Here is a 27,979-nt window from a genome sequence, read left to right as displayed (position 1 = left end):
GAACTCGTGCCATGGGGACCTTACGTTTTTGGATTTTTATACATTTAATCATACATTTTTAATCAATTAGCTGAAAATCCTGACTCAAAGTATAAATTTGGGTGACATTTCTTTTCTAACGATCTCCAGGCGTAACGTTGACAAGTTACGTGTTGGACGCTTGCACATGTGAAGTTGCATAACGTGAAAACAGTTCAAGTTCCGCTAAGTCAGACTTTGCGACAAGTCGTCAGAAGAAATCGCCGGCGCCAGAGAGAGAGCAAGCGGATGGCCACCGTCGTTCATCGCCAACTATATTAGAAACTATTTTAATTTTGCTGCAGACTTGGTGGAGTGGTGCTATGTCTTCGGGGATGACTGGGCAAACGCCGTAAGTTTCTCTTTAACTAGTTTGTTTGTGGTAAACACATTAGGTAAGCTGAACTAAAACAACACTACAGATTTGCACCGAACAGCAAGCTAGCCGGCTAGGCTAACGCTAGTAGCTAGCTTGTCTACCTGTTAACTGAAATTATCTTAGAGGGTAGCTTTGCTAGCAACTAGCATACGTGGTCGTGGCCTGGTAATATGTTAGCTCATGGAGTATCATTTGTGCAATTTAAAATCAGACTTGGCCTGGGTGTCTGTTGTTATAGTATTCGAATAATATATCTATTTGTATTAAATAGATGTTTTGCCAATTTAAGTGTTCAAAACAGGATTGTAACTTCTTACGTTAGCAAGCTACCCTTAGGCTTAGATTTAGCCACTTGCCGCTAGCTAACTTCGACTGCTGTTATCGTAGCTAACAATAAACAGTTAAATAACCGCAGTGTCTGTTAATTTGGCCCAGACTGTGTGTTAACTTTATTCAGACAAAGATTTAATCGCCGTAAGTCCTTAAAACTCCACCACTTGCCTTAAATGTATATCTTTTAACGCTTTAGTGTTACATGATGGACCACAATAAACAGCCACACTCAAACACTACCGGTGTTATTTGAAATATTGAATTTGTTCCATCAGTTACTTCCAATTAATTTGGAATATAAACTCGTAAAAGTATGTCCAAACAAACCTAATAGTTGCAGAGAAAGCGTACAGAGTGCCAATCTGCATCTCCCGAGTCCCTCCTCCTTTTCCCACGCCACAGTCTACAGGCTTTACTGGTTTCTAAGGTGATGACTGCCGCTAAAAATATTCAGTTGGCAGCAGTAAAGTTGCCATTTTTAATCTTAATCTTCTCTTTTTCTTTCTGTGAAAATAGTGTCGTTAAATGACTTGTCATAGGCATTACAATTCAACAGTTTGCTCCTTGTTTATTTATTCTCTTCTCAGGTGCCTAACCAGCCGATGGGATCAGCCAGCCCAGCCTAAACAGAGTGCAGATGTAAAGCAGCCGATGAGTAATGAAAATGCAGGCCACCCTGTCTCTTTATCAGGAATCGTCAGCACTGCTGGTTCAAACAGCACAGAGTCCCAGCCACCACAAACAGGAGAAAAACCAGCGCCTCAGGGAGGAGTTGAAATGGCTGCAGCCATGGCTGCTAAAATAAATGCTATGTTAATGGCAAAAGGAAAGCTGTTGACTCCTCCGCCATTACTTGCAAAGGTGCTCTTGATTTAAAAAGTTAGTAATTATATATTATGTGTTGTTTAGACTGTCGTTGGAGGACTTACACTTTTCTTTTACATTTCACGTGTCTTTTAGACACCTCTAAGTGTGCCTGCGCCAGCCACTACAGAAGAGATGGTGGTCACAGAGGTTGACATAAACGATGTACCGTTAAACTGCAGGGACCTTCTTACAAAAGGCAAGACACAGGAAGAGGTAAGTGAAAAGTTGTAGATTTACACTTAACACACAACACTGAAGAAGATGGGGGAAGTGAGAAGACATTTAAGTCTTTAACAGTTGTATACATATTCTCTAACAGTCTCTCCAGTACCTTAATCAAATTTCCTCTTACCTTTTTCAGATCCGACAGTTTAGTGGTGCAGTCATCTCAACCAAAGGGCATTTCATGACTGAGGCTGAAAAGGGAAATGGAGGGTATGTGCAAAGATTAGGGATGTCCTAGTGCATGGGGGGAAACAAGAACAGATGTTTGTAAGGCTGCAAAAGTTTTGTATTGTTCATGACATTCTTCTTTTGCTTTCTTTTAGACAAAGACCTTTGTATTTGCACGTACAGGGAAAGAACCAAGAGCAAGTCAACAGTAAGTAGCACTTTATTTATCAGCTCAATATACAGAGTCTGGCACTGTCTTAATCTAATATAATTTGCAAATGTTATAAGAAGCCTGTTCTCTGTGGCAAGGACTTCAATATGACTGTTGTCCAAACATTGTTTACTTTCTTACAACATCAGAGGCTGTGATGAGGATAAAGGAGATCATCTCTGAGGACCTCTTGAGGGCTTCAGCAGCGTCAGGAGGACAACAGGTGCCTGTAATGCCTCCTCTCACAATTTACCCTCAGCCTCCTCGCCCAGTAATTCCCCCACCTGTGCCACGACTGCCCAACACCAACTCAGTGGCAGGCCAGGGACATCGGCCTGCAGCTCCACATTCAGGGGTAAGCAGATGTATTATCTACAGAGATAATTAAGTGGTACACTGTGCTAAGTAGCTGCAGTTTTGCAATTGAGGCTATTGATAATAACCAAGTGTCTGCAGATCAATCAGTATATCTATCTATCTATCTATCTATATATACTGTATATATATATTCTAACTGCAAAACATGCACTAAAAAGGCATTGCATTGTAAACGGCTTGTTATGCTTCACATCATGTTAGATTATGTCAGGATTTTACAAATGGAGGTAAAGAAAGTGATGCAAATGAAGACCATGTTGCCTTCACTGATACCCACCTCCCAAATGAAGTAGCAGAGAGAACGTCCCTTGTTTACAGGCAAAAGCATTGGATGACTGCATCTGCTTACAAAGCTGTTCTGCTGCTAGTCAAACTTATTTTAGATGTCAGGACACAACCTAAATGTACAGGTCAAAATAGTAATTCACATTTTTCCCTTATCCTCAGAGTTTTGTGCACACAAAGATTTTTGTTGGTTTGGACCAGGCATTGCCCTCGTTTAATGTGAAAGAAAAGATTGAAGGTCCCGGAGGTTCGTACCTGAGCCACATCCAGACGGAAACCGGAGCCCGAGTCTTTCTCAGGGGAAAAAATTCAGGCTACATTGAGCAAGCATCCAAACGGGAGTCTTTTGAGCCTCTTTATGTCTACATCAGGTATGTTGATTGTACTACAGTTATTAAAGGGACATTTTCTCTTCAGGCTGGGCAAACGGCAAAACAATAAAAGAAATGGAATTAAATGAATAAACCGAAACTTATCCACTCAAAACAAATCTCTTACCTAACACTCCTGCTAAAACCTATCAACTGTTTACTAAATCACAATGGGATATGTCTTAAAATGCCACCCAAACTTAAATCCAAGTTTTGGGTTATTTGTGACTGGAACACCCATCTAAGAGCCCTACTTGCACATAAAAGCTTAAAACCCCATTTCTCTATGCTCTCTATTATTTCTGTCCCAAGTCTGTTTCATCATATTTAACAATGGGCCTTTTGTGTTACAGCCATCCAAATGCAGCTGGATTGGAGGCAGCGAAGAAACTCACTGAGAGCCTGCTGGAAACTGTAAGTTAATGATATTGTCACAATAAATAAAGCTGTGGAGTTTAACTGAATTAAATGACAGCCTGATGGGAGGTTTAAGAAGGTGAAACTATTAAAGCATATAGTCTTCACTGATACCCACCTCCAAAAGTGAAAGTGGTAGCGTGAACCACCTGATCTCTAGAGATAGGTTATGAGTGCTCTGCACCTACCCACAATGCAACTCAACTGTTGAATCAACGCCGCCTATGTAAATTGTTATCCAGCTCCTGACATAGATTTGTTTCTATCACTTTCCAGGTGAGATCTGAACATGCCCGCATGGTGTCTATGTACACAGCCACAGGCTCAACACAACGTGAGTATTCCATAACAATCTTTAGCTAATTCCGACAGGGTGGTCAAATATCAGGTACTAGCTGAGTGCATTCGTCTTGTGCTAATTAATCCTCCCTTGACGTCCTTAGTGACTCAACAATAGGTTGAAATAGTAGGTCACAGTTGTCAGAACACCGTTATTGATTCATGTGATATATACTATTAACTCAACGTTCTATACTTTCATTTCAGCATACGCAGCACATGGATTTCCACCTAATAGCAATTACTCTAGCCAGGGATCCTGGTATAACTACCCAGCAAATGGGTATGCTGGCGCCTATTCAGCGTACCCAGGAGCCAGTGGTTATTGGAGTAATGCAAATGGTCCCCCAAGTCATTCTAACATGTCGACAAACCCTCCATCTTCTCAGGCAATGGTTCAGTATCCAGTGTGTCCTAGGAAACCGCATCCCTATCTCGCCCAGGTGATTACCAAAGCTTATATTTTAGCATTTATATATTAGCTAGTTTGTTGATTGATTTAGACTTTGAAACTACAAAAAATATGAAACATACTTGTCACATGTTTCAGTGTTAATTTTAATTTCACATACTTAGTTTATGATAATAAAGCAAAAAAAGTGTGTACATTATTTTTAAAGACTGCTGCTAGCCCGTTGCTTGGCATTTTAATAGGTTGACCAGTTACTAATTTCAGCACTCATACAAACCACAAGCCTCGTAACACCTCATGTTGATTGGTTTTGAGCTCCTCGTTCATGTTACAATCCACATTGTAATGTCAGTACACAAGAAACCTGTGGAAGTCTTTAAGGTTTTAATTTGTTGAAGTCCTTCTTGCCGCATCAGTGTGTATGTGTTGCTTTTGCTTTACTTAAGGATCCTGACAGCAGTGAGAGAGTGGAGCCTGAAGGATCTTTAAACACCATCGCTGATTCAGGAAGTCCTAAACGTCATTTCCAGGAGGGGGCTAAGGAGGAACAGGTTCAATTCTGGTCTTCTTGACACAAACATTTAATTTCATTCATTTAAACACTTTCATTCATTCAGACTGACCTGTTTAAGTCATGCTGATGGTTTTAATGACCCCACAATTCAGAGGGAGTTCAGAAACTTCAGTCATCACAGCTAAACCTCAAATATCGCAGAATTACACACACAGTCCAAAGACTGTTTCAGTTTGTCCTACATGCAAGCTGTCTCTTTGGCTCTCTCTATTCTCTATCTCTATTTTTAGACCAGTGCACTATTGATTTATTCAAGTAATTAAATAAATGTCAGAAATACCATCCCTAATACAAATGGCCATTAAAGCAACTGAATAGCATCACATGCAATTATTTTTGTAAAGCTTTTTTCTTCACCCTTTCATATAATTAAAACAAACAAGAAAAGTTTATTTTGAAATTGAAATGGTAAAATATTAAGAATAAACAACTTTTGGAAAGTTTTATACATGCTAATGTTTTCTTGTGTCTCAGACCTTTTCATTGCATGTTTTAAATTGTCTCCAATGTTTTGTGCTTTTCTGTTTAGCCTACCAGCAGCTCTGCAGAGGGTTCGGCCAATCAGGAGTCTGTACTTCCTGCTTCCAGTGTTGGAGAGGAGAAAGTAGAAGAAAGGTGTGTTAATAGATCTTATTTCCCCTCTGTGTTATTCTTCATGAAGCTTGCGTGGTGTAGATATCCATGTTTTTCTCTTGTCAGGATTCTCATGCCTCCACCTCCACTTCCCTTTGTGGCTCCCGCCCCAGTTCCACGCAAAAGGTCGAGGGACGCAGGAACGGAAGAGCCAGCCAGCCTGCCCGTCAACATCGCGTCAATGGGTATGCATTTCTTGATATTCTACGATTCTGAGAGCCAAGTACTCGGACATTTCTTCTGTAGACTTGTCTGTTGCATGAAATGGCATCTTCCCCCCATGGAGGAATGGGGGAGGAGTGGAGGCCTGTGTGATTCTCTACTGGTTAAACCCACTAACACGCTCTTCTTGTATATGTTTTTTGTCTTTCCCTTGTTTTCTCTCTCAACATGTGTCCCTGGACCTGCCTGTTGTGGATGTGTGCTCTGCTGCCGTTTCATTTGATATCTTCCCTCCCCTGGCTGTGGATCATACGAACTGAAAAACCACCGTTAACACGGTGCTCCTCACTGGGTTTCCTTTCTGTTTTGTTCTCTCTCTTTGTCCCCACCCCCCACCTCTCATCTTCCGCTTTCTTTCTACTTTTCTCTGTCTCTCCATTTTTATTGTGCCCATATAGGTGTTCAAGAGGTGTGCAAGAAGTCTAAAGTGGACGAAGATGCATCAGGGCTAGTGCCCTATGGAGGAGATTCCTCTGACGAAGAGGAGGAAAGGACACACAGCAGTAAGACAGATAACTCATAACCCCTGCCCTGCCCCCGCCCCATCCCCACTGCCCAGGATACCCACAGACCCAAAGTCTACATTCAGTATATCAACACAGTTTTCAAACCCCACATAAAAGGAAAAATCCACCCTTGCATTATCACACACTGTTTTATGACTATACCAGTGTTTTGCCACAACCCTTTTAATCACTTTTACTAAATGAATGAATACATTATTGGTGCCCATTTTCCAATACAAACAAAGTGTTAAAACACTTTTGTTTGACATTTTTCCTTCCATCCAAGTAGACATGGTACTACCCATACCAGTTTCTGTTACCACTTGTGTACTGACATCCAAACTTCACTCATAGTCGAGCCCACAGTCATTATACAGCAGTGATATAAGGTACAGATGAGTTTTAAGCAGGCTTAAGATGCAAAACAAAATGCTGGTATGGTCTTTGAATTATCGCCAGTTTCTGATGTTTGGTGCTTTCCTGAACTCCTAAGGAAGGAGGGTGTTTATTTTTATGTCCTGTTGCAGGTTTTGTTTGTGTTTTTTGTTTTTGTTTTTTTTCCTCCATGCTTCTGCCAGACTGCCTTTCTACAACCCCTCACACAAAGCGTGTGAAGCTATTGGTTTTACTCGAAGGTGGTTGTTTAAATTTATGCCCACCTATAAAGCTAATGTAAATATAGATAGCCTGCCAACTAGTTTGTCATTTTGCACATGTTTTTAGCCTCATTTGAACTGTAACGCATCTCATGGCTACATCATTGGAGAAGTTTGAGGATATTGTTTTATACAAATCTTTCCACAGTGTTTTTTCTCCCGTGTGCTTTTGCTGTCTTGATAGAAGCCTTTGTTTTTGGATTCTAAAGGTCTGCCTATAGAAAATTTGCACTTATCAGTCAGTTAAATGGCAGAGAAATTTTCTGCCCAAAAATATATACCATTATTAAACAAAACAGCCCCTTTTAACAGTGTGGAAGTACTCAGGGTGGCTTTTCCCTTTTTTCAGATGTGAATACAATTGTATAATGACAAGTGGATTTTGTTTCTTAAAACACTTTTATTCATTTTTCAGAGCATCTTTTGTCAATCATAAACAACCCCTCCCCCATCCATTTTAATTTAAACACTTGTTGTGCTGCAGTTGCCAATGCTATAAATACATATTGTAAAATTCAGTGAAACCTTTTCTTATCTTGGAAAATGGTGTAAGCCGGTTCCCATGGAATACTATAATAAAAACAACTGAAAACCCCTTACTGTCTATAGATGCCACACATTTTATACTGTTGAAATGTTTCTTTGTTTTTAAATGAATTTGGGTTTTCTTCATTGAGTGTGTCTCCCAGAACTTTGGTAAGTATTAAAAACAAAGTTATTTCACTTCCTACCAGCTCTGAGTTTTATTTCATGTTACTACTAGATGTCTGGTGTCAGATGAACGCGTACTCGGGAGCCTCTATGCCATTGTGTACAGTGAGAGCTCCTGAATTGTCCATTCCAAAGCAGGGCTGGACATAATTTCGGAAATGACAGTGGAAGGTGTGCAGGTGTTGTTCGAGATCCACATTAAAGAAGGACAGAGTTCCCCTGTGGTAATCCAGTGCCACTCCTATCCTCACTGGGTTCACTGTAATCCTCAGGTCAGGACTCCAGCCATTGTGCAGAAACTCATATTTATGCCTAAAAGTGGGGAAGGAAAAAGAGGGCAGCGTAGTTCTAAATATAAAGCTCTTTTCTCATCCTGTTTTGGAATAATTTTCCCACTTTGTCAGCCATTATGAAAGCAGATGCTGAATAATGAAGCCAACAGCAGGATTTCAAATGGCCGCAGATTAAAGAAATATGAGATGTGATTTTTAATTTGAGCGTAGGCAGAATCACAAGGAAGATGCCCACAATGGAAACCACATTCAGGACTCGAGTGATATGCCGCCCTGATTTGCTAAATGTGACAATTCAACTGTCCTGCTGTGTTCCAAGAACAGTTGCCATAGCAACATGTATAAAGCAACAGATATTCAGCTGCAGGCTCTTGTACCTTAAATGAGCTCAGTTTTGCATTGAGCGGATGCAGATATTTTTTTTTTGCTTAGGAAAGGAAAATTTCTGGTAGCTAAAAATATAGTCTTGGCCCATTTTCCATGAACTGCAGTAGTAGTCCCTTAGAGTCAGCATGCCAATTATGTCAGACCGACTGAAAAATCTGCATCTACTTAATCGGTGTAGTCCTGTGAAAATGAAAGCCAGTTTCTCCTCCACAGCTTGTGTGGCAAATAGGAATAACAAGTAGATTACAAAAAACGTGACTGAGCAGCGAACCAAAACTGGTTTGTTGTTTGGCTGAAAGTTTGTTCACTTCATTATTGTTTGGGGTCCCACAGTTTACTGCTGTTTGTGTAAAAGTGATAATTTCAATATCAATGTTATGATTTGAATTTATTGTTTTTTTTAAATGCTTCTTCTGACCAAATTTAAAACTCCAATGTTCAGAAAAGTAGAAGTGGTTTCCCTTTCCTTGTGTCACAAACAAATCACAGAAGTGACCTTAAGTCATAACTGATAGATTAGATAAAAAAATATTTAATGTTAAAGAAGTTATGGTGCATAAATGTTTATTTCTATGTGTCAAAGACAAAGCAGTGCACAGTATGTTATCCTGTGGCATGACGTTTTATCTGGGCTAATTGTTATAAAACTAATAATATAAATCCTAATAGATATCTTTGTGTTAAAAAGTACTGTCAACACCAATCACAGATGGGGAGCACATGAAAACCCAGTGTGAGTTGACTGTTTAAAAGCTGAGACCCCAAGTGGAACATAAGGTTAATAATATCCACAGTACTGCTGCTTTAAAACAAAGTGGTGTGTTGTTACCTGGTTGGAGTAAGAACGTGTCTCATACACCACGAGGTGTTGTTGGCTCCGAGGAAGGCGTTCCTCTCTGTGTCTTCATATGCAACGCCGATCCTAAATTCTGTCTCATCGTCCACCTCAACTTCCCAGTAGTGCCTACCTCGCACTGGAATCAGATCCCCCAGGACAGCTACACATCTGTACACACACCACACACTCTAATATTACATATCTATATTCATAAGAGATTGTCTTAAAGTTCTCATCTTCTGCCACACAAGTAGACATGGTAAACTTCACCTGGTGAAGGTGTTGCCATCTAAGGCCATGGCGCCAATTGGCAGCTCCTCATCCCCATAAAATATGGTGAAGCCATCTTCAGAGATGGACAAGCAGGGATGGGCACTGTCCTCCTGGAGGTAGAAGAATGTACCTGCACAGGTAAGCCAAGGAAGTCATCATATGAGGTGCAGAAAGCAGTTACTGAGTAAGTAGGTAGTTCCACTTGCTACTGATTTAACTACCCGGCAATATAAGTTCAGGACCCACACAAAAGGTTGTGAGATGAATCTGAGAGGTCAACAGACAGTTATAGGTGTTTCTGGAAATTTTCTCATATGGGTCAAATTTTTTTTCTTGTCAAATATTGCATAGTTCATAACTCTTAGTCTGTCTTTCATTGTTTTATGTGGTCACAAAAAGCCATCATGTAGTAAAAGAACTCTAAAAGCTTTCATTTTAATACTTTAAGTATATCTTATTGCTAATACTTACATACTTCCACTTCAACTTGTAATGGGATATTTTTATAAATCAGTATTGCCACTTTTACTCAAGTAAATGATCCCAATACTTCTTACACTACTGGCCAAAACTAGCATGAACAGGCTGCTCCGTGATGCCTCTCACCTGTTGTGGAGACGGTAATAACTTCACTCCTGTCACTGGGCCCGCCAATGTTGACTGCTCTCACAGAGATGAGGTAACGGCGTCCTGTCTGCAGCTGGATCAGACACTGACAGGTGGGCACGGCTACTATGGACCTGGGGATTAACCAATGGGACACAAGGCTGACATCCCTTCCTTTTTAAATATATCAAATGTACAATGACGACAGCTGCTTGTATTGGTTTTTATTTCCATAGCTCTAGCAGAGTGTTAAAGCCTTGAAATAACATCATCTTTGAAACACCAAGTGGATAAATGGGGTGGCTAAGTAAGAACTTTGTCATATCGGGACAATGGAGCCATTTCAGTTAATACAGTTTAGACTTCTCGATGCAAAAACAAACAGACTATTCCAACAAATGGCTTGACTGTACTCTGAAGTGACCAAATGAAATATGAAAATGACCCCAAATGTGAGGACAGTACTGTAGGCTGAGGCTAACAGTCAGTACTGCAGGAGCTGAAGCTAAGAATAGATTTTCTAGGACAGAGTGTGTCTTGATTCAGCAGCTCTTTAAACATGGGACCTCAAAAATCCCAGGCAAGCACTAACACAGGCTTGTTTGTGGATGAATTGAAGCAATAGCCTTATTAAAGGACAGGTCAGTGAAGACAAATATCATGAGGTACTGCATGAAGCTCTGCATATCCAGTGGAGGATTCCAGTCAGTCTCTGTGCTGAATATGTCTGTAGATGCATGTTAATAACACAGATCTTACTCAGTAATGCCGCTCTGTGTGCCAGCAGTGCCCGTCTCACTGAGCTCCACAGTGTAAGAGTCTACGGGGTTGGTGTTTCCCGACTCCCAGCGGATCAGAGCAGCCTCTGGACAGCTACTGCACTCCTTCTGCTTGATCACTGGAGGTGACGGCACTAGGCAGAGAGCAATCGAGGATTTAGACTTTCTAACAGCAATCATGTGAGGCTGGAGTGATAACAAAACGGAGAAAGATAGAACTGAAAGTGATTTCAGGGAGCATCACAAGACAACAGAGCAACTTTTTCAACTGCTCCAAGTTTAAGAACTTCTCATGCAGCTGTTTGCGACATTTATCACCTGTCATGTATAAGGCCTTCTCACTCGCTGGGCTGATGCCGGTGGTGTTGGTAGCCGTCACCCACAGTTCATACTGCGCGTTGGGCAGCAGATTTGTCACCGTGCAGTGGGTCTCCTTCACTTTTACCTTGTATACTGAAAAGTGAGCACAGATTTTAACATGGCTGCACTGATCAGAAATCAGGAGACTGATTGGCAGATACTGTTTCAACAGCAGATGGTGTTATCATGCAACGTGAATCTGCAGTCAGTGTCTCTGTGTTGTACCGTGTGGTGCACAGCTGCTGTCTGTTGGCATGTCCTCCAGCACTGGTCTGTAGTAAAGCTCATAGAACTCCACCGTGTCGTCAGAGAACAGGCTCCAGCACACGCGCAGTGACGTCTGGGTGGCAGAGTTGGGTATCTGGGGGTTGATCACTGGGGCAGATGGAGCTGGAGGGGGATGGGGTGACATTGGAGAAGCAGTTTTAGTCCAGTTTTGTTATCAAATCACACCATCAGAATTGCACAATAAAGAGTGACACAAAAAATGACACATTTGTGCTCCATGTACTGTAATGACACAGATGAAACAATTTGTAAGTCAGACCTGGAACAACATTGATGGAGTCCATCATGGTTTTGACATCTGACAGGTCAGAAAGTGATGTGTTAAACTCAAGATGTGTAGCCAATGTCAGGTTAATCTCCTCCTTGGCAAACTCCTCGATTCTAGCATAGTACAAAAACAAAAAGAAAAGAACAACAGGATTTACCCTCAACACTCAAAGGGGCCATTTACTTTCAATACTGTAAGCACATAATGCAGGACTTCTACTTATAGCGGAGTATTCTCACAGTGTGGTAGTTTTTCCACCACTGGTCTACATGATATTAGTCTGAAACGACATGCAAGAACATCAGGGAAAAAATAAAATTAGCCCTGCGAAGTTAATTTAAATCACACTGCAGTCAGTGAAGTGTCACACCGTGTATCATGCTCACTAAGCAGCATCAGAGTTACCTTTTAATGGTGGGCATAACTGTCTGTCAATAAAGGTCAAAGAAAGAAATTAGCCAAGAAAATAAATGTAGAAGAAGTAAACAGTATTATTTTTATCCATTTTTCATCCCTTTTTTCCTATTTAGCATCATGTATACAACTGTATTCTGCACATATGAATGGCTGGCTGAAGAAAACACACAAGAACACAAGCTAGAAGACCTTCAGGAAAAGTCTCTTGTCCTGGCAGCGGTAGATCTCCTGGGCCGTCTCGATGAGCTCCTTGGAGGCATCCATGGCCTGACCACAAGCCAGCAGCTGATTATACAAGGCTTCCAGCTTGCCCTTCTTCTCCTCCTCCACTCCGGTCGACCTCTCGTCGTACCGCTGAGACAACGTCTGTAACACTTCGTTGTAGTGCTGCTCCAAGTGTTGCTCCTGACGGCCAAAATTCTCCTGTACGTACAAGTACAGGATCATAGTGGCTCACGTTTGGAGATTTAAACATTTGTTGAGCATTAAAGAAAATATGGAAGGAAAAGAAAAGGAAAAAAAAAACATGAGGAGATGACGACAGATCAAAGAAGACAATGAATTAAATGAATGCCTTTGATTCTTGAGTTCAGGCCCTCCAGGGACACATATGGACATCCCAGAAAACTGAAATCGGACATCTTGAACTTTGTTTCTGTCTTTGAGTCTAATTGAAACAAAATAATAATAAAAAGACGTGTTCCCAAATGCTCACAACCTTCTGAATGTGACATTTACCTCCACTGTGAGAAAGATTTCCTCCAGATGACCCGCAAAGCTCTCCATCTCCGCAACCTTCCCCTGCAACCGATCCCTGATTGCGACGGTCTCACTCTGAAAGCAATCGAAAATCATGCTTCTAGTCATTCTTGTTTTAATTCCAACCAGTAGCAGAAGTATTTTTCTGCCTGAGCTGTCAGGACTTTCATGTCTATGGCTTGGTACAAAAGCCTTCAAGTGGACAGCTCCATCTTCTGGGAATGAGAAACAATCTTACATGGTAAAAAAAGAAATCTAATACTGTAATCGTCAGTTCTCAGTCCTTGAGTGTAATGTCATGACCATTTTTTAAAATAATAAAATAAAGAAATAAACTGACAAATGTGATTGTTTTAATGTAATGTAATGGATAAGAATTTGTTGGTTTTTAATGGCTTGTGTTTTTTCATTAATCCTCACATTGCTATGGTTTTTGAATCTGTATTTATACATTGTCATTCTCACAAAGACCCTGTGGGAAAAGTCATTTAAATTCCAGAGGAGGAAAAAAAGAAAAAGAAAATTCCAAATATTTCATGCATACATCTTGAGTCATGGCTGTATTAGCGTCCTCACCTCAGTTTCTCCCTCCTTAAACACATTTTCGTCATCATGTCTGTCATCTGCTCCAGTGGGAGATGGAGAGCTGTCCTCACGGGGCTCAGAACGAAGAGACTCGATGGTGTCAACAGAGAACCTCTGGAAGGTGGAAACTCCTCGGTTTGTCCTCTCTTCTTTGTCTGAAACCACGCTGTGGGGCTCCATGATATTCGACTCTCTGCTTAACTCCGGGTGTTCGACTTCCTCTGCAATCACATCCAGTCTACCTCCTCTGATCTCATACAGGTCCATGACGAGAGTGACTGTGGGAAGGTAGAGGTTAACGATCCAATTCTGATTTATATTTCCAATACAGTTTAATCAGTCTAATAAATCACTTCCTGTTCTACATTTCTGTAAATATCAACAACCATTAAGAATATTTTGAAAATCCTGCATCAAACAACGACTGAGCAGAATGAACCCAACAGATTATGAGACCTCAAAACTACTTGAGTCAAGCAACCTCCCTGTACAGAACAACATGTAAAATAGTACTAGTGAATAAATGAGCAGCTGGTCGTTAATTTACCTGGATAATTCACTAAACCAGTCTGTTCTAAGCAAGCATTTCAGGCCAACTGTGGTGTCCGACAAGTCAGCTGTGCAAGCACTCCAACCCTCACCCAGAAACTGTGACAAAAATAGATGGGACTCAGACTGCTCATAGGCATGTAAAACATCCACACAGGAAGTTAGTCATTTATCGATTAAAACACGCACTTCAGCTTTGTTAACAAACAAAAATAAAATTTGTAACTGACGCCAGTTTCAGACTTAGCATTATCCATTGTGTTGATATAAAGAGATGGAAATTCCCGAGCATGTGATTCAAAGGTCAAAGGTGAACACTATGTTAGGAACTTGGTGATGCCTTCAATGCTACGTAAAAAATCCCAAATTCAGGGACTCCAAAGTTTTTCATGGGAAATATCTAAATTATCACATCGTCTCCTCTTTGAGTACCTCGACGATCGAAATTACAGACTGACCTTTTGGGACTTTTACGTCGACGCCGAAATCAAGCCAAAAAGATCTGTTGTATAGGAAAAGAACGATTACGGGGAAGAAATCGCGTGCCATCAATATTATACTGAATGTCTCTGCTAAATCATTTGGCCCAGAAATACAGAGCCTCCACTACATCGTCAGTCTCAACATTTATTATCAGTAAATGTGATAACATCGTCTTTTAAAGGGACACTTATCGCTTTGTGAAACCTTAAACGTTGTTTTTTTCGAAAGTTCCGGATGTTTCCGAGGTGCCTGAAGGAAGCCTACGTCACGCAAATGGCGGACGGTGTAAACAGAGCCAGCAGCTTCTCGGAAGCTAAAGTGAAACATCTGTTTTAAAGATGAATAGCATAGAAAGTGAGCGGTTGGACAGTCTGGATGGCTGGGTTGCCATTAAAAGTAACATATTTGAAGAAACCGAGACGTTTAAGCTGGGCTTCATCGTACAGTGGAATGTCATCGAGTCTAAGTTCGCTGTCACCTGCCACAACCGGACGTTGCAACGGCAGAAACGCAGGGGCGAAGTTGCCGTCCTGGGCGACCCTCAAATGAGCTGGGCCGGACTCTTCTCCGTGAACGATTTGAAACACATCCATCAGCAGTTTACATGCGTGGCGGATATCCTGGGAACTTGCTTCCCGGATCTGTCGGAGTTCGAAGACGGCAACATTTGGGACTTGCTCTTCCTGCAACGGAGGTCAGGTCCCCAAGACGACGACGAGAGGGATTATGATACACCGTGTAGAAAACTCGAAAAATACTTCAGCACGGCTATTGACCTCTGCGGACGTAAGATCGTCCTGGACACATTATTCACCCAGGATGAGCGGGACGTTGAGGAGTACTTTGAAAATCTACAGGAGTTCAAAAAGAAGACCATGCAGCAGGAGATGTCAAGGGCCAAAGGTCACCTGCGACAGGTGAGGGCTGTGATAGCCGAGGAGCAGGGGCTAGCGGGATCAGATTGGCCACAGGTGTTCACATCAGGCCCGGTTGGCTGAAAACCAAGTGTGTAGTTTTAAACATCAGAACTGCAGTACTTCGCTGCCTGTAGCCCTTTTCTCTTTTTGAATGTTATGCTGCAGGACGAGCACCACATAGTGGTGTCACAAGTGTGACAGAAGGCCTGCCATGACGCAGCAAACCTCTGCTGTTTGTGGGTAATAGTCAAAGCTCGAGATGTTGCGACACTACCAGCGCTGATGTTTGTTTCTCAGCCACTGTTTTGCCTGCCCTTTAACATGTATTTAAATTAAAGTGTTTCGAGCACAGAAATGTAACTTGACCTTCCAGTAAATAATATATTGAGAGACGCTTTACTGTATAATGACAGCCAACAAGTCCTCATTTAAAGTCCACAGATATGGGACCCCGGAAAGAGTGCAGTCATAAAGTAAATGCTAGAGATGTGCAGTACCATTTATTTCCTTCCCAGCACATGCATTAAAGTATGTGTATGTTATTATTATTTTTATAACAGCTGTAAAGTAGTAAACCTGCATGGATGTTATGTTATGATGAAGTTACACAAACTGCTTGCCATATATGGATATTGCCTACTTGTACATTAAACAAAAAAGAAAAAAAAATCTGTTAGGTTCCATTCAGGGTGCTTATTGTACGGGTCTGCATATCTTTGATTTATATTATGAAATCATTTGCTGTGGAAAAAGTCACAAGACAAGGCCTGTGAGTTCAGAATAAACTCTAGTAAGGGTGTTTATGTCCGCTATGTTTACAGGTACTGCGGCGTCATAGCAACGCAGACCGCATGGTTGTGCTACTCAACATCTACGAGGAGGAGGACGAGGCCTACAAGGACCTGGTCACTGTGGCCACCACCTTCTTCCACTATCTGCTCCAGCCCTTCAGAGACATGAGAGAGCTGGCCTGCCTGTACAAGATGGAGATCCTGGTAAATACAGAGATGTGCACACACAGACAGCTGTTGGGTTTCTGGGATTTGGGAAATGTTTTGCTATTTAGATGTCAAAACAGTTTGACATATCCGTGAACATTTCTACCTGAGCCACACAGATAGATTTTCATCTGCAATCTTGGTTGTTTAACATGGAAAACAACAACTCCCATGATCCCACACTACTTCAATCTTTTGTTTTGGTTGAGAGACACCTAGCAGCAGAAACGACATACTGTGTGTTCAAAGAAAATACAAATTTACAGCCCCAGAACACATTTTAAACTTGTGTAACCTCTGCAGAATGTGACTTCAAATTTTATTTTAGATAGATAGATAGATAGATACTTTATTGATCCCAAGGGAAATTCAAATTCATTTTCTCACTAAACTAACTTTGAAAAAATCTGCATTTAAGTTGTCCACTGTTTTGCTTGCTGTGGTTCTCTGCAGAAGTCTTTGGAGTTTGAGGATTTGGGTCCTAAGAGAATTGCAGCTCTTGAGAAGGAGGCGGAGGAGTGGAGAATGAAAGCAGAAGATGCAGTCGCCTCAATTCAGGACATCACTGTCACCTACTTTGCACAGACTTCAAAGGCTCTGGCTGGTATAAATTGCTGTGTTTATTTCTCTTATTTGTGTGTGGAAGAATGAATGAATGACGTCTGTGTGTTGCTCTTCAGCACACAGGAAATAAAGCGCAGCACAGTCTGAAGTTGCGCATAAAAAAGTTGAATATATTTATGACGCAGGGTCCGCTTATGTTCAAGTGAACGAAAAGTTAATATAAAACACACATTGTCATTTTAGTCTTAAAGGGAAGTAAAGTGTGAAGCACCAACTCAAATAATTACGTAGGAAATCAGGAAGGATATTACCGCACACTCTTCATTTTCACGGTTTGGCAGCCATCTTTGATGTGGGGATTTTGGTGGATTCTCACATTGATCTGAGGAAAGACAGCATCCAGGAGCATTTCATGTAAATACCATTGCTCCACAATCTATATGCCTGGCAACTGCAGCCATATTTATATGCCGGCGGACCCACTATTTAACATATGTAACACATGTATTCCTGTTTGCTGGATGAAATGAAGTAGAAGTGCATGAGTCGGTTTAGGGAATGTACAGATATGACGAAAAGTAAATCACAACCCTCACACAACAGTATTTTATGGCCTCTGTTTGAACACCGCAAACTGATTACATCTATCTTTGCAACTGTATTAAGGGTTGTTTTTCATTTGTCACCTATTAGTGTCTTTTGTACCCATGACAAAAGCACATCTATGCTAATATGTGCTTTTTTGTAACACAGACATAACACAAGCTTGTGTGCACGTTCAGGTATGTTGAAGCAGATGGAGGAGGACAAGTGTCGTTTTGGAGCTGCAGCCTGGGCGTCCGCAGCTCCCAGACTGGAGAAACTACGCTTCCTTTTGGCCAAAGAAACCCTGCAGCACATGAGAACTACAGAGATGTGCCTCAGCCGCAAGAAAGACGCCATCAGAGAAAGGGTATGTGTCTCTTTTTTCTTTTTTTTTTTCTTTTCGATTGTAAACCACAGGTTTTCCAGAGATTGTGTAACTAGTCAGCACATTCCCTAATTTGGTCGCCATTCAAATCTTCATTTCCAGCGTCACAGCCAACGCTGCTTTTGTAGCGGTTGTAAGTCTGTTGAGGTGTGACGCGGTGCCTACTTGCTCCATTTTTTTTCTTTCACTTGGTATTCCAGTCTGATGTGAATCTCTGGCTGCTGTAGTCCTTTGATCTATTTATAAAGCCTCTAAAAACACAGAGAATCCCCTCGATACACCCCCAAAACCTGTGCGCATGAATGAGTGAGTCTGTGTGCATATACATACCGGTACTCGAAACGTGCCAGCTATGTGCATATCAAACAGGGGGATGGGTGGGGTGCCGGGGGGGTCACAGTATTTTGGTGGGGGGGGACTGCAGCAACTTGCTTGCTGCCGTAGGGTGTCGTGCTGCACATTTGAGCTTTTTTGGGAGAGAACAGAGAACACCTTCAGCACCTTCACCTTCATGTGGCTGCATTATTCATCCGATTAAGCTCTTTAAAAATCAGGCATCAGGATGCTGGCGGTATCAACCACTGTGAAATCAACATGAGTCTGTACAAAAGCAGCTGTGTGCGAGCGTTTATAATGAGATCAGTAAGCTACACCTACGCAACATCGTGAGCTGGTGGCAACGGAACTCGGTGACTCCTTTGAGTGAGCTGTGTGTGCCCACAGATGTCACAGCATGATGCTTTTACATTTAGTGTGTGTGTGTGTGTATGTATGGTTGGAGTTAGATGTATATCATCTGTAATCACTTTGGTCTGTACAGCTCTAATGTCACAATGGCAGTGTGCTTGGTATAACTCAAACCCACATATGCTTTTGATGTGTCAGCTCACAGGCTACACATCAAGCTTAGCATTGCTGTCCTCCCTTACACATAGCTGTTGGATTCACTGTATGAAAATCAGTTTGCAGAGATTAGAACGTGAGTAAATGGGCTTCAGTTTGACAGCTCATTCTCAGGTGTAGTTCATTCAAGGTGTCTTTGAAGACAACAAGGAGAGTTTTTATGGTTTTTGACATTTTGTTTTTATGTTGTGTGGTGCAGTTGGGCAGTCTGTCTGGCAGAGTCACGAGCCACAGAACTGATACGAGGTCTGCGTCTGAGGACGGCCAGCAGGAGGACACAGTGGACCAGCTGGAGCTGCAGTTCTACGAAACCCAGCTTGAACTGTACGACGCCAAGTTTGAGATCCTGAAGAATGAGGAGCAGCTGCTGGTGGCTCAGATAGAAACTCTGCGACGGCAGATTAAAGGTAGACTGCGCGTGACAAGTAGATGTGGAGTAGATGTTTTGATTCATGGAGGGAGGTGACGTTTTACACACACCAGCTTTTGAGAAGAATTGAATCACTGCGAAAGAAAGTGATGACCTTGTACTTTCCACCATAAAACACTCAAGCAGAGAGAAAAAGCTCGAGGATGCTTCACGCTGTGAAACTATGATTGGAATCCAAAGGTCCTAGCAAAAATTGCACCTTTTATATAATAGCATATAATAGTGTAATATTATTTAAAATGATGCAGTAATTAAGATTAGTTGGTAATTAAGACACAGTTAAGACTGCAAAAATATAAACTGTAACATGATAATGCTTTGAAATTTCTGCTGTGAGTGCTTGATCTCCGAAATTTTTTTTCAACCATGTTTGCTTACATTTCGGCAAACTGGCACCAGGAAAAGAATGAATGGCAAATTAGCTGTTGGCAGTTCCTTTTAGCAACATACGCATGGATGTACAGACAGCTAAGACTGCATTACTTTTCTGCTGTCAGGTACAGGCACTAAGGGTTTTAGAGTCCTTTAACTGCCTCTATGAGCTGTGTTTAAATCAGCACAAGCAAGTCCAATGATTTCCCAGTATTGTTGAGCACTGGCAATGCACCCATTCCTTTCACTTCACACAGTATCTCTGGCGCATGTCTCCCCCCCCGGAGTGACTCGTCTCACAGTTTGAAATCCCATTAGGGGGGAAATGTCTTTTCCTTTTTCAGTTTGAAACTGTTGAACCGGCCCTTTAAAATGCTTTCATGCGTTTTCACACTGACACTCGGTGAAATGACACGTGTTGAAGCTAAAAATGTGTGGTAGCATTTTATTGGACATAAACACTTTAATTGGTGGTAGTGTTTCATTGGACATTGTAAGGTGTCTCTGATAACCTTACAGTATAATTCTGTGCTACACCGCACTTACCACAGAACTGAATCAACACATTTCTGATGCAGTGTCAGTAATAATATACACATTATACATTGTTTTGTTCATGTACACAACTGCTGCTTTGGATCACCTTGTGAAGTTCAGGGGTTTCTGTTTTTCTGGTCACTCAGTGTCGTGTGTACTGGCTTTACTTTGGGGAAATATTTTGTTCATGTAAATATTTCCCTAATTGCTCCTCCTGAGACGTGCGATGTTTGCTTCCAAGTGGTGTGTCTGTACATGCTGTGTGGCTACCTCTGTGTGTGTGTAACCTTACACTGGCTGGTTTCAGGTTTATTTCCCCCATCTAAAAAGCAGTTTCTGCTCAGTAAAGGAAGTGGGAGAAGAGAGAAAAGTATGAGACATTGCAAATAAAAATAGTCTGCTGAGTTTATGGAGCCTTTCAAAAGAGATTTACCGTGTTAATAAAATATTCATCAGTGAGCAAAGACTTTTCTAATACCCTTTTGAAATATGTGAATTATTTTATGAGAAGTCTTCTTCTACTTGTCACAGAGATGCTCTCTCACTCGTTACTGGCACATGCAGATCGCCTGGTCTCCTGTATGCTTGTAAAGAAAGTTGATATAAGACAAAAAGACTTGTACTAGTCAGATCACTCCAGTTTCCAGAAAATTCTCCTCTAATAGCCGCTGTACTGCTGCGACAATACTTTCCCCAACCTTTAGAAACCCAGCTTCAGTTCCCCAGAAATTGTTTTGTCGCAGAAATCGACCAGTGTGAATCAGATTTCTCTTAACGCCTAATAGAGAAAAATTGTTTTTCTGTTGATACCAAAAAATGATTTGTGAAGTGCATGCACAGTGTAACCTGCAAAACATCTGTGGTTGACGTCATGCTGAGCCCCGGGACACACTCTGCTCTGCTGTGGTGATTCCTTGCTTGTCTGTCTGGCACACGAGTGCACAGAGGTTTGTACATGTAGCACATGCGTACACCGTTGAGACAAAAGAGACGTTCATTTTCAAGGTGAAATCTGAATGCAGAATTATTCTCCCACGTTCTGAATACAGAATGTATGAGTTAAAAGAGCAGCTGGGCGTCTGAGTGATTGGACTGCATGTGTGTTTTAGAACTGAAGGAGGAGGTGGTGTACTATGACGTGTGCGAGGACCTGGAGGAGCTGCAGAGTATGGTCCACGCAAGTATTCAACAAGCGGACTCTCCAGCTGTCAATCAGCTCAAACGACGACTACAGACCTTGGAGGCCAAGAGAGGCAACATCTGTGCCCGGCGAGCTTATCTCCGCAACAAAAAGGTGTGAGCGATTTGTCCCCTTCATGTCCCCAAGTGCTGAGATTTTCAAATAGTTTTTATTATATTGTTTTATTTTAAGCTTGACAGAGTAATTTAAGCACAGTTGGTGCAGTTGGCATTTTCTCATATTGCTGGCTGCACACTCATTTGTCTGATTAAAAAAAAGCATTTTATAGCTCAGAACAAAGTGAGAAGAATCCCCTGGTTGGAGGCTGCCACAAATCATCTACAGTAATCCACAGGGAACAAGAATCACATGCATGAATATTTAACAATGCAATATAAAAGAGAAACATTTTGAAATTGAAAAAGTCTTCTCCTAATTAGCTGAAGTATTAATGCCCTCATTATCACTATTACTGACATTTTCTGAACTCTAAATGACACGTTTGCCCAAGTGTATGATCTTTTCTGACTATGTGTATATGTCAGTTTATTAATATTTGTATGCGTTTTGTTTTTTTAGGATCAGTGCATCGAGGCCCAGCAGCAGAAGCAGGAGCAAGACAAGCAGAGCTCCATAATCTTCAACCAGCATCATCAGGTCCACCTGGTGCGTCACCGCGGCAGCGAGACAAACCACAGAGCGCAGACAGAAGCCGCAAATGAAGCCAGATCTGATCCTCTGTCTCGCTCTAATGCCTCTCACTGTCTCCCTCTGTCGTCTGCAGAAACGAGAGAAGAAGAAAGAGGAGGAGCAGAGGAGGAAAGAGTGGGTGGACCAGGAGCGAGAGAAGACTCTGAATAGATTAAGATCCTTCAGGGAGGTCAGGCTCTCTCATTGTCTCCCCTCTCCCTCTTCCCCCTGCAGCTTCCCGCCTGTTAATAAAACAGAACAAAACAAACAAAAAAAACCCCAGAAGCTCCTGCTTCATTCAGCAGTTCACGTCAAAATTAAAAATTGCTTATTAAGCACCAAACCCCACATCAGAAGAAGCTGATGTCCAAAGCTGTCTTACACCAAAGCTTTGATGACCAAGATGATGGAGTGTATTTTGGACGTTTGTTTGGGAACAGAGAGAGCCACTGTTGATATGAAATCAGTCAACTCTTTAAACAAGATTCCCTTTAAATTTCGATGTTAAACACTTGTGAAAAAGATATTCTGGTGGCAGAATACTTTACAGTTGAACAAAATATTTTTTGTTCTGAACAGACTCCACATTTCCATCTGCTCTACTCGAAATCTGCCAACTCATGGGTTGAAATGTTGTAAACACTGGAGTCTGCTGAAAAAACTTTGTGTTGTTGACACTGTCTTTAAGTCACCTCAAGTGCCTCCTTATGCCTCCTTATTAAATACAGACCATCATTTAGGCCAGTACTAACATGACACCACTAAGCTAATATTGGCCAGCTTAGTTTCAGTCTGTTGAAAATCTGTGAATAAGACTGAAAGTTAATCCTCGGAAACAGCAGTTGACAAAACGATCTCATCGCGAGGTTTGCTCAGGAGCTGTCAGTAGCTTTCCATCCTATCGCCTGATCTTCACCAGCAGGTTGAGAATCAACTTTTTATTTATTGGCAGTATATGTATTTTTACATACACATACTGAATTTGACTACTGCATTTATCCCATCCTTAGTTGAACACACACATGCAACACCCGGCAAATTACATGCAGTGAAACACACACAGGAGCAGTGGGCTGCATCAAGCGCCCGGGGAGCATATTGAGGGTTAAGTGCCTTGCTCAAGGGCACATCAGCCGGCTAATGAAGGGGGGGGGAGGGCATTTTTTTTGCATTAATCTCTCCACCACACCCAAATTTTTCCTGCCTGTCCGGTGGGGGGGCCCCCGAGCAGCCTGTTTGTTCACATTGCCATTCCTGTGAGCACCTGAAGGGCTTCATGTTGATTGGAGCTAAGATTGAAAGTCCATTCATAACCCTTGAAACAGCACTCGACGTCGCCGTGATCTGCTGAGGAGAATCACGTGATTCGATCCAACGGCTCCAGGAGCCGATTGCAGCAGCGGCTAATGAAATTTAACTCGCAGATTTAACCATCACAAGTGAAACAGGTTGCACCACACATCTAACTGACTAAACTAAAAAGAGTACAAGAAGTGGTCGGATATATTTGACCTGTGATTGAATTAATGTTTAACCTCTATGTAAACTGGGAAGTCTTTATATTACAACTCACAAAATCAACACTCAAATTCATATCACAACGTATCATAAGTCTAAATGACCAGATAATGTCAGTCAGGTTAACACAATCAGATCCTCTGTTCTCATACCTACATTTACATATACTTGACAGTTCCATTTAATGAAGTTACTTTTAGTTATTTTTAGCCACACAGTCAACCAGTCAGTCCACTGAGGTGGAGTGAAATAGTCTCAATACATTTTGGTCGATTGCCTTGAAATTTTGTGCAGACATTCACGGTCCTTCCAGTATGAATTTTGGCGGTTTTTGTGACTCCCAGACTTTCCATCTTGTGTCATCATCATGTCAGTGTTTGTGACTAAACTAAATTCTATGATTCTATGGATTGTTTCTGTTTTCTTTTGGGGTTTTAAAGATCATCCAACTTGAGCAGACTAGTAGGATTTACTTTCTGTTTGTGTCAGAATCGTGGTTTTAGATGTGTGTGTGTGTGTGTTTGCTGCACATTCCCTCTGTCACTTCACTTTAATCTTAAGTCACTGTGAGCTCTATTTAAAAGAACGAGTACATTAGACTGTGGTATGGGCGTTGTCTCCTGTCTTTGCCGTCTCCCGTATTACATTAAGACAAGATAATGTCCTTATTTATCAAGCCATTTTCCCGTCTACCATCTTTTTTTTTTCAAGAAGCGTCAGGGCCAGTACATCCTGAAGACTCCTCAGTCCAGGAAGTCTCCTTCAGAGGTGTCGTGTCCCTCCCAGCCGCTGTCCATCATCAGCCTCGGCCCTTCTTCCACCTCTGAAGGACCCTCCTCCATCCGTCCTGCACCCAGACGCAACAAAGCACCCAAGAAACAGCAGCCAAAAGACATTCCGGTCCAAATCTTCTCTGGACCGCCACCTCCAGCCTGTCCTACTGCTCCTCCTGCTCCCCCTCCTCCTCCTCCACCACCACCTCCTCCCCCGCCCCCTCCGCTGCCCCCAGCCATACCTCCCCCGTCTGTCCGAGCATCGCCTTCTTCTGACGACACGCCAATGCCTCTCAGTGAAAAAGCTGACCCTCCTTTTCCAGCCAGGAACATGCTCAAACAAAATATTGGTGAGAGTGAAACACATGCGGTCTAATTCTGCCTTTTACATGTTTGTAATAAATGAACATCAAAATGTTGGATTTGAGGGAAAAACATTTTGATGTCCATTTGCTTGAAATTTACGGTACCGATGCAGTTGGATGTGTGAATAATATGTCCGACTGCGAGGAGGGTAGCCTTTGTTTGTTCCAGAGAAATGTGTGTGTGTGTGCCTGTCTGTCTGTACATGGTGTTCTGTTCTAAATTCCCAACTTCCCCATGAGGCCAGAGGAAGCATTTTACCTCAGTTGTGCTCCTGCTGAGGCACTCTCTCAGCTCCAGGGAGACAGTAATGTCCAATACAGATTCATTCCTCTGAGCTTTTGTGAAATACAGGTCATTCAAGAAGACGCTGATTTCAAAATTGTTTTGAAATTGCGCACCCCCACACAACCTGGGAAAGCTCAATGTAGTCTGCATTGTGGTGAAAATTGTCAGATGCGTCATCAGCAGTGGAATGAAAAGCCACTACTGCAAAATCAGCGACAGTGCATTATGCCATTCATTCTTCCATCGTTGTAAAAGTGTCTGTTTTCCTTTATCGCTGAATTACTGTAGGAACGATGGATGAAGTGTTGGCCTCATTGCAGCGCGGACAGATTCGGCTTCGAAAGGTCCCCGTCAGGACAGAGTCCCCTGCTGTGGACCTGAGGAGCGATCTGATGTCTGCCATCCGACAGGGAGTCACCCTGAAGAAGGTGAGATGTTCTGCGAGAATAGAAAACATCCAAAAATCCCGCTCTTCTGTGTTCTTTGCAAACACATCCATATTTGAAGCACTGTAGCCCACCACAATCTCCTCCCTTTTGCTGATACTGAGGTTCGGGTGATTGCCATTGCATCACGCGACGAAGCTCTCAGTCGGTCACTACATATGAGTCTGGACAGACGTGAATATAAACTGCAGTTTGACTCGTGCAACCACAAGGTGGTGGTTCTAGCTCAACTGTAAAATGTCCTGCTCGGTACTTAGTAGCAAAGCGAATTTGCATTAATCTGTGCCTGAAAGTAGTCCCTGATGAATGCACTGTTTATTTCCGACATCAGCTGTTTCATTAAATTGTTTATTGGCTTTTAAAACATGTTAGTATACATTTGCGGTCTGGTTTAAAAGATTTCCGTCTTGAGTAGGATCCAACAGGCTTTGGGCTTGGAGCCACATGAAACAAGTGTGACATCTCGTAACAACTTCACTGGTTTTAAGTGAAGGCAGATTCAGTTTGAAAGACACATGAGAAAAATGTCCACAGGTCGAACTGGATGACACATTTTAGAAAATGTGTTTGTCCAGTATACTGTAATCAGCTGAGGTTCATCTCTGTGTGTACACTGTATATTATTTTCATTTGTTAGATATGGTGCTTTGATATTTAATGACATTTTGTTTTATTTTTTTATGTTTAGACTGAAAACATTTGCCAGCTTGATATCCTCAGTGGGATTGTTTCCATGTGTGGCTCACCTGACAACAATTTGGGCAATTTAGGGGAAAAAAAATCACCCACTAACAATATTATTACAAATCAGTTTATCCAAGATTTATGTTGACTAGTTTTACTTTGTTACTACAGTAAGTGCAGAGGATCAGGTAAGCCTTTTTCACACGGGGATGCACAAAACCAGGAAAATGGAATTCAGCCATCATTAACTTTATGAATTACTTTTGTGCTCTTCCGTCAGCTCTTCTGTCATGTCTGTAAAACACACAGTGACACACTTGACTGATGCTGGATGTTTCAGCCAATCCAAAGAGTTTACTGAAACCGCACTCGGCTGTCGGCATCTCGCGAGGGTGCTGGCTTTGTGATGTTATACGTGTGTGGAAACTGGAGTTAAACTTGACTCTCATCGTGCTGTAGATGGTTCCCGCCCGAGCAGAAGTCCCGAACAGTGGAGACAGCGAGCTGGAGCGCAGCATCAAGGCAGCCATGATGAGGATGAAGAAGGTGGCGGCCGACTCTGACGAGGAGGAGGACGGTGGGGACGACGGGACACAGAGTGCAGACTGGGACAGCTGAGCGCGCACACACACACACACACACACACACACTCTTACCAGTGCCGCTATTCTCCTACAGTACCGCTGCTCTGCTTCCTTTATGGTTCTGAGCTACACCTTACGTTGCTGCTTAACTTTAACCAAAAAGCTTCATCTTTGACAAGAGTGGGATTACACCTCTTCTGACCCAAACACTGCAGTGTTTTCAAGTTGCCAGTCAGTAATCATATGTCTTAAAATCTCAAAATAGCCCTGAGATGTGACACAACCACAATTACTCAAATCCAGTTTTAGTCTCCCGTAAAGCAGTCGGTTTGCAGAGGACCCAGAATCGAGGAGCTGTGTTTCAGTGCTCATCAAGAGGGAAAGCCAAGCAGTAGTACTGTAGTACAGTGTGTAAATGATTGAATTTCTCCCAGCTCGGCATCTTAAAGCCTTTTGTGAAACTGTCACACGGCAGGGGAAGCCTGTGCTGCAGGCAGACGCGACCACACTGCACAGCAAACCAATTTTCCCACATTGCTGAGCGTAAAGCCAGCTGACCTTATTTTGAATGTTCAAATCTGAACAATTGTTTTGTTTTGTTTCACTTTACCCCAACAAGGGCTACAACAAGTTGAGTTTTGTAGTTTTTGCATTTTATTACTAAACAATGGATGAGTTATGTCCTGAGGTGCAGAAGTGTTGATTATTTACAGCCTACATCTCTAAAGTCTCCGTCATTGTTTGTACTACAAGCCTTTGGCTGCACTGTCCCGTCCTGTTTGTTTTCCTTTTTGTGTCAGAAATGTGTCAGTGTGTTAATTTAGGTGCACTTTATACATGATCTGTTATTACTTCCTCTGATAACATAACAAATGAAGTGACAAAAATATACTGATGTTAGGTTCTTCCAATACTTCGTTTGAATGGCTGTATTATATTACAGTACTGTATGACAAACAGCATTAAATGGTTTGCAGAAGATGAAAGTTATTCCAGTGTGTTACAGACAGGCTGGACCACACTTGTACTGCTGCGTTTCAATAATAAACGAAGGCACGTGGGATTGTTGGCGGTTTCTTCTTCATTCTTTTCTTTGTCTGCGATTCGATTTTGTGGACTGCTCACGCTGTTCCCTGATCTTTGCGGTCTTTAAATGAGTCACAACGTGTAAC

The 27,979-nt window shown here is 42.0% G+C and overlaps 3 protein-coding genes across 5 annotated transcripts; 2 read left to right on the top strand and 1 right to left on the bottom strand.

Annotated features, from left to right (window-relative positions):
- The first annotated feature begins 3 nt into the window (after window positions 1-3).
- Window positions 4-7,593, top strand: LOC124060857 (KH homology domain-containing protein 4-like). Its single transcript, XM_046392218.1, has 14 exons — window positions 4-370; window positions 1,318-1,591; window positions 1,691-1,810; window positions 1,959-2,032; window positions 2,146-2,198; window positions 2,351-2,556; window positions 3,027-3,235; window positions 3,589-3,649; window positions 3,929-3,986; window positions 4,199-4,434; window positions 4,850-4,954; window positions 5,507-5,592; window positions 5,677-5,795; window positions 6,231-7,593. Exons 1-14 carry the CDS (start codon window positions 342-344, stop codon window positions 6,353-6,355), a joined length of 1,755 nt encoding a protein of 584 aa, XP_046248174.1. The 5' UTR covers window positions 4-341; the 3' UTR covers window positions 6,356-7,593.
- LOC124060838 (fibronectin type III and SPRY domain-containing protein 2) lies at window positions 7,375-15,205 on the bottom strand. 3 transcript variants are annotated; one of them, XM_046392191.1, is made up of 14 exons: window positions 15,069-15,205; window positions 14,106-14,206; window positions 13,550-13,836; window positions 12,953-13,048; window positions 12,404-12,637; window positions 12,203-12,225; window positions 11,789-11,910; window positions 11,467-11,631; window positions 11,200-11,334; window positions 10,862-11,015; window positions 10,103-10,236; window positions 9,494-9,626; window positions 9,215-9,391; window positions 7,375-8,017 (listed from the first exon to the last, which is right to left on the bottom strand). In XM_046392191.1, the coding sequence occupies exons 3-14, from the start codon at window positions 13,823-13,825 to the stop codon at window positions 7,768-7,770; spliced, it is 1,899 nt and encodes a 632-aa protein (XP_046248147.1). In that variant the 5' UTR covers window positions 13,826-13,836; window positions 14,106-14,206; window positions 15,069-15,205; the 3' UTR covers window positions 7,375-7,767. The 3 variants fall into 3 exon arrangements, with proteins under 3 accessions (XP_046248147.1, XP_046248163.1, XP_046248155.1); XM_046392207.1 differs by lacking the exon at window positions 14,106-14,206 and adding an exon at window positions 14,566-14,609 and having other exon boundaries at window positions 15,069-15,197; XM_046392199.1 differs by lacking the exon at window positions 15,069-15,205 and adding an exon at window positions 14,297-14,315.
- Window positions 14,836-27,875, top strand: LOC124060831 (WASP homolog-associated protein with actin, membranes and microtubules). The gene is made up of 11 exons (XM_046392178.1): window positions 14,836-15,507; window positions 16,329-16,502; window positions 16,959-17,109; window positions 17,852-18,021; window positions 19,142-19,349; window positions 21,391-21,575; window positions 22,041-22,127; window positions 22,246-22,341; window positions 24,381-24,792; window positions 25,382-25,521; window positions 26,683-27,875. The coding sequence occupies exons 1-11, from the start codon at window positions 14,929-14,931 to the stop codon at window positions 26,839-26,841; spliced, it is 2,361 nt and encodes a 786-aa protein (XP_046248134.1). The 5' UTR covers window positions 14,836-14,928; the 3' UTR covers window positions 26,842-27,875.
- Window positions 27,876-27,979: the final 104 nt, after the last annotated feature.

This window comes from Scatophagus argus, chromosome 1 (genome assembly GCF_020382885.2).
Source record: "Scatophagus argus isolate fScaArg1 chromosome 1, fScaArg1.pri, whole genome shotgun sequence".
In the NCBI taxonomy this organism is placed as follows: domain Eukaryota; kingdom Metazoa; phylum Chordata; class Actinopteri; family Scatophagidae; genus Scatophagus; species Scatophagus argus.
This window is presented reverse-complemented; position numbering and strand designations above follow the sequence as displayed.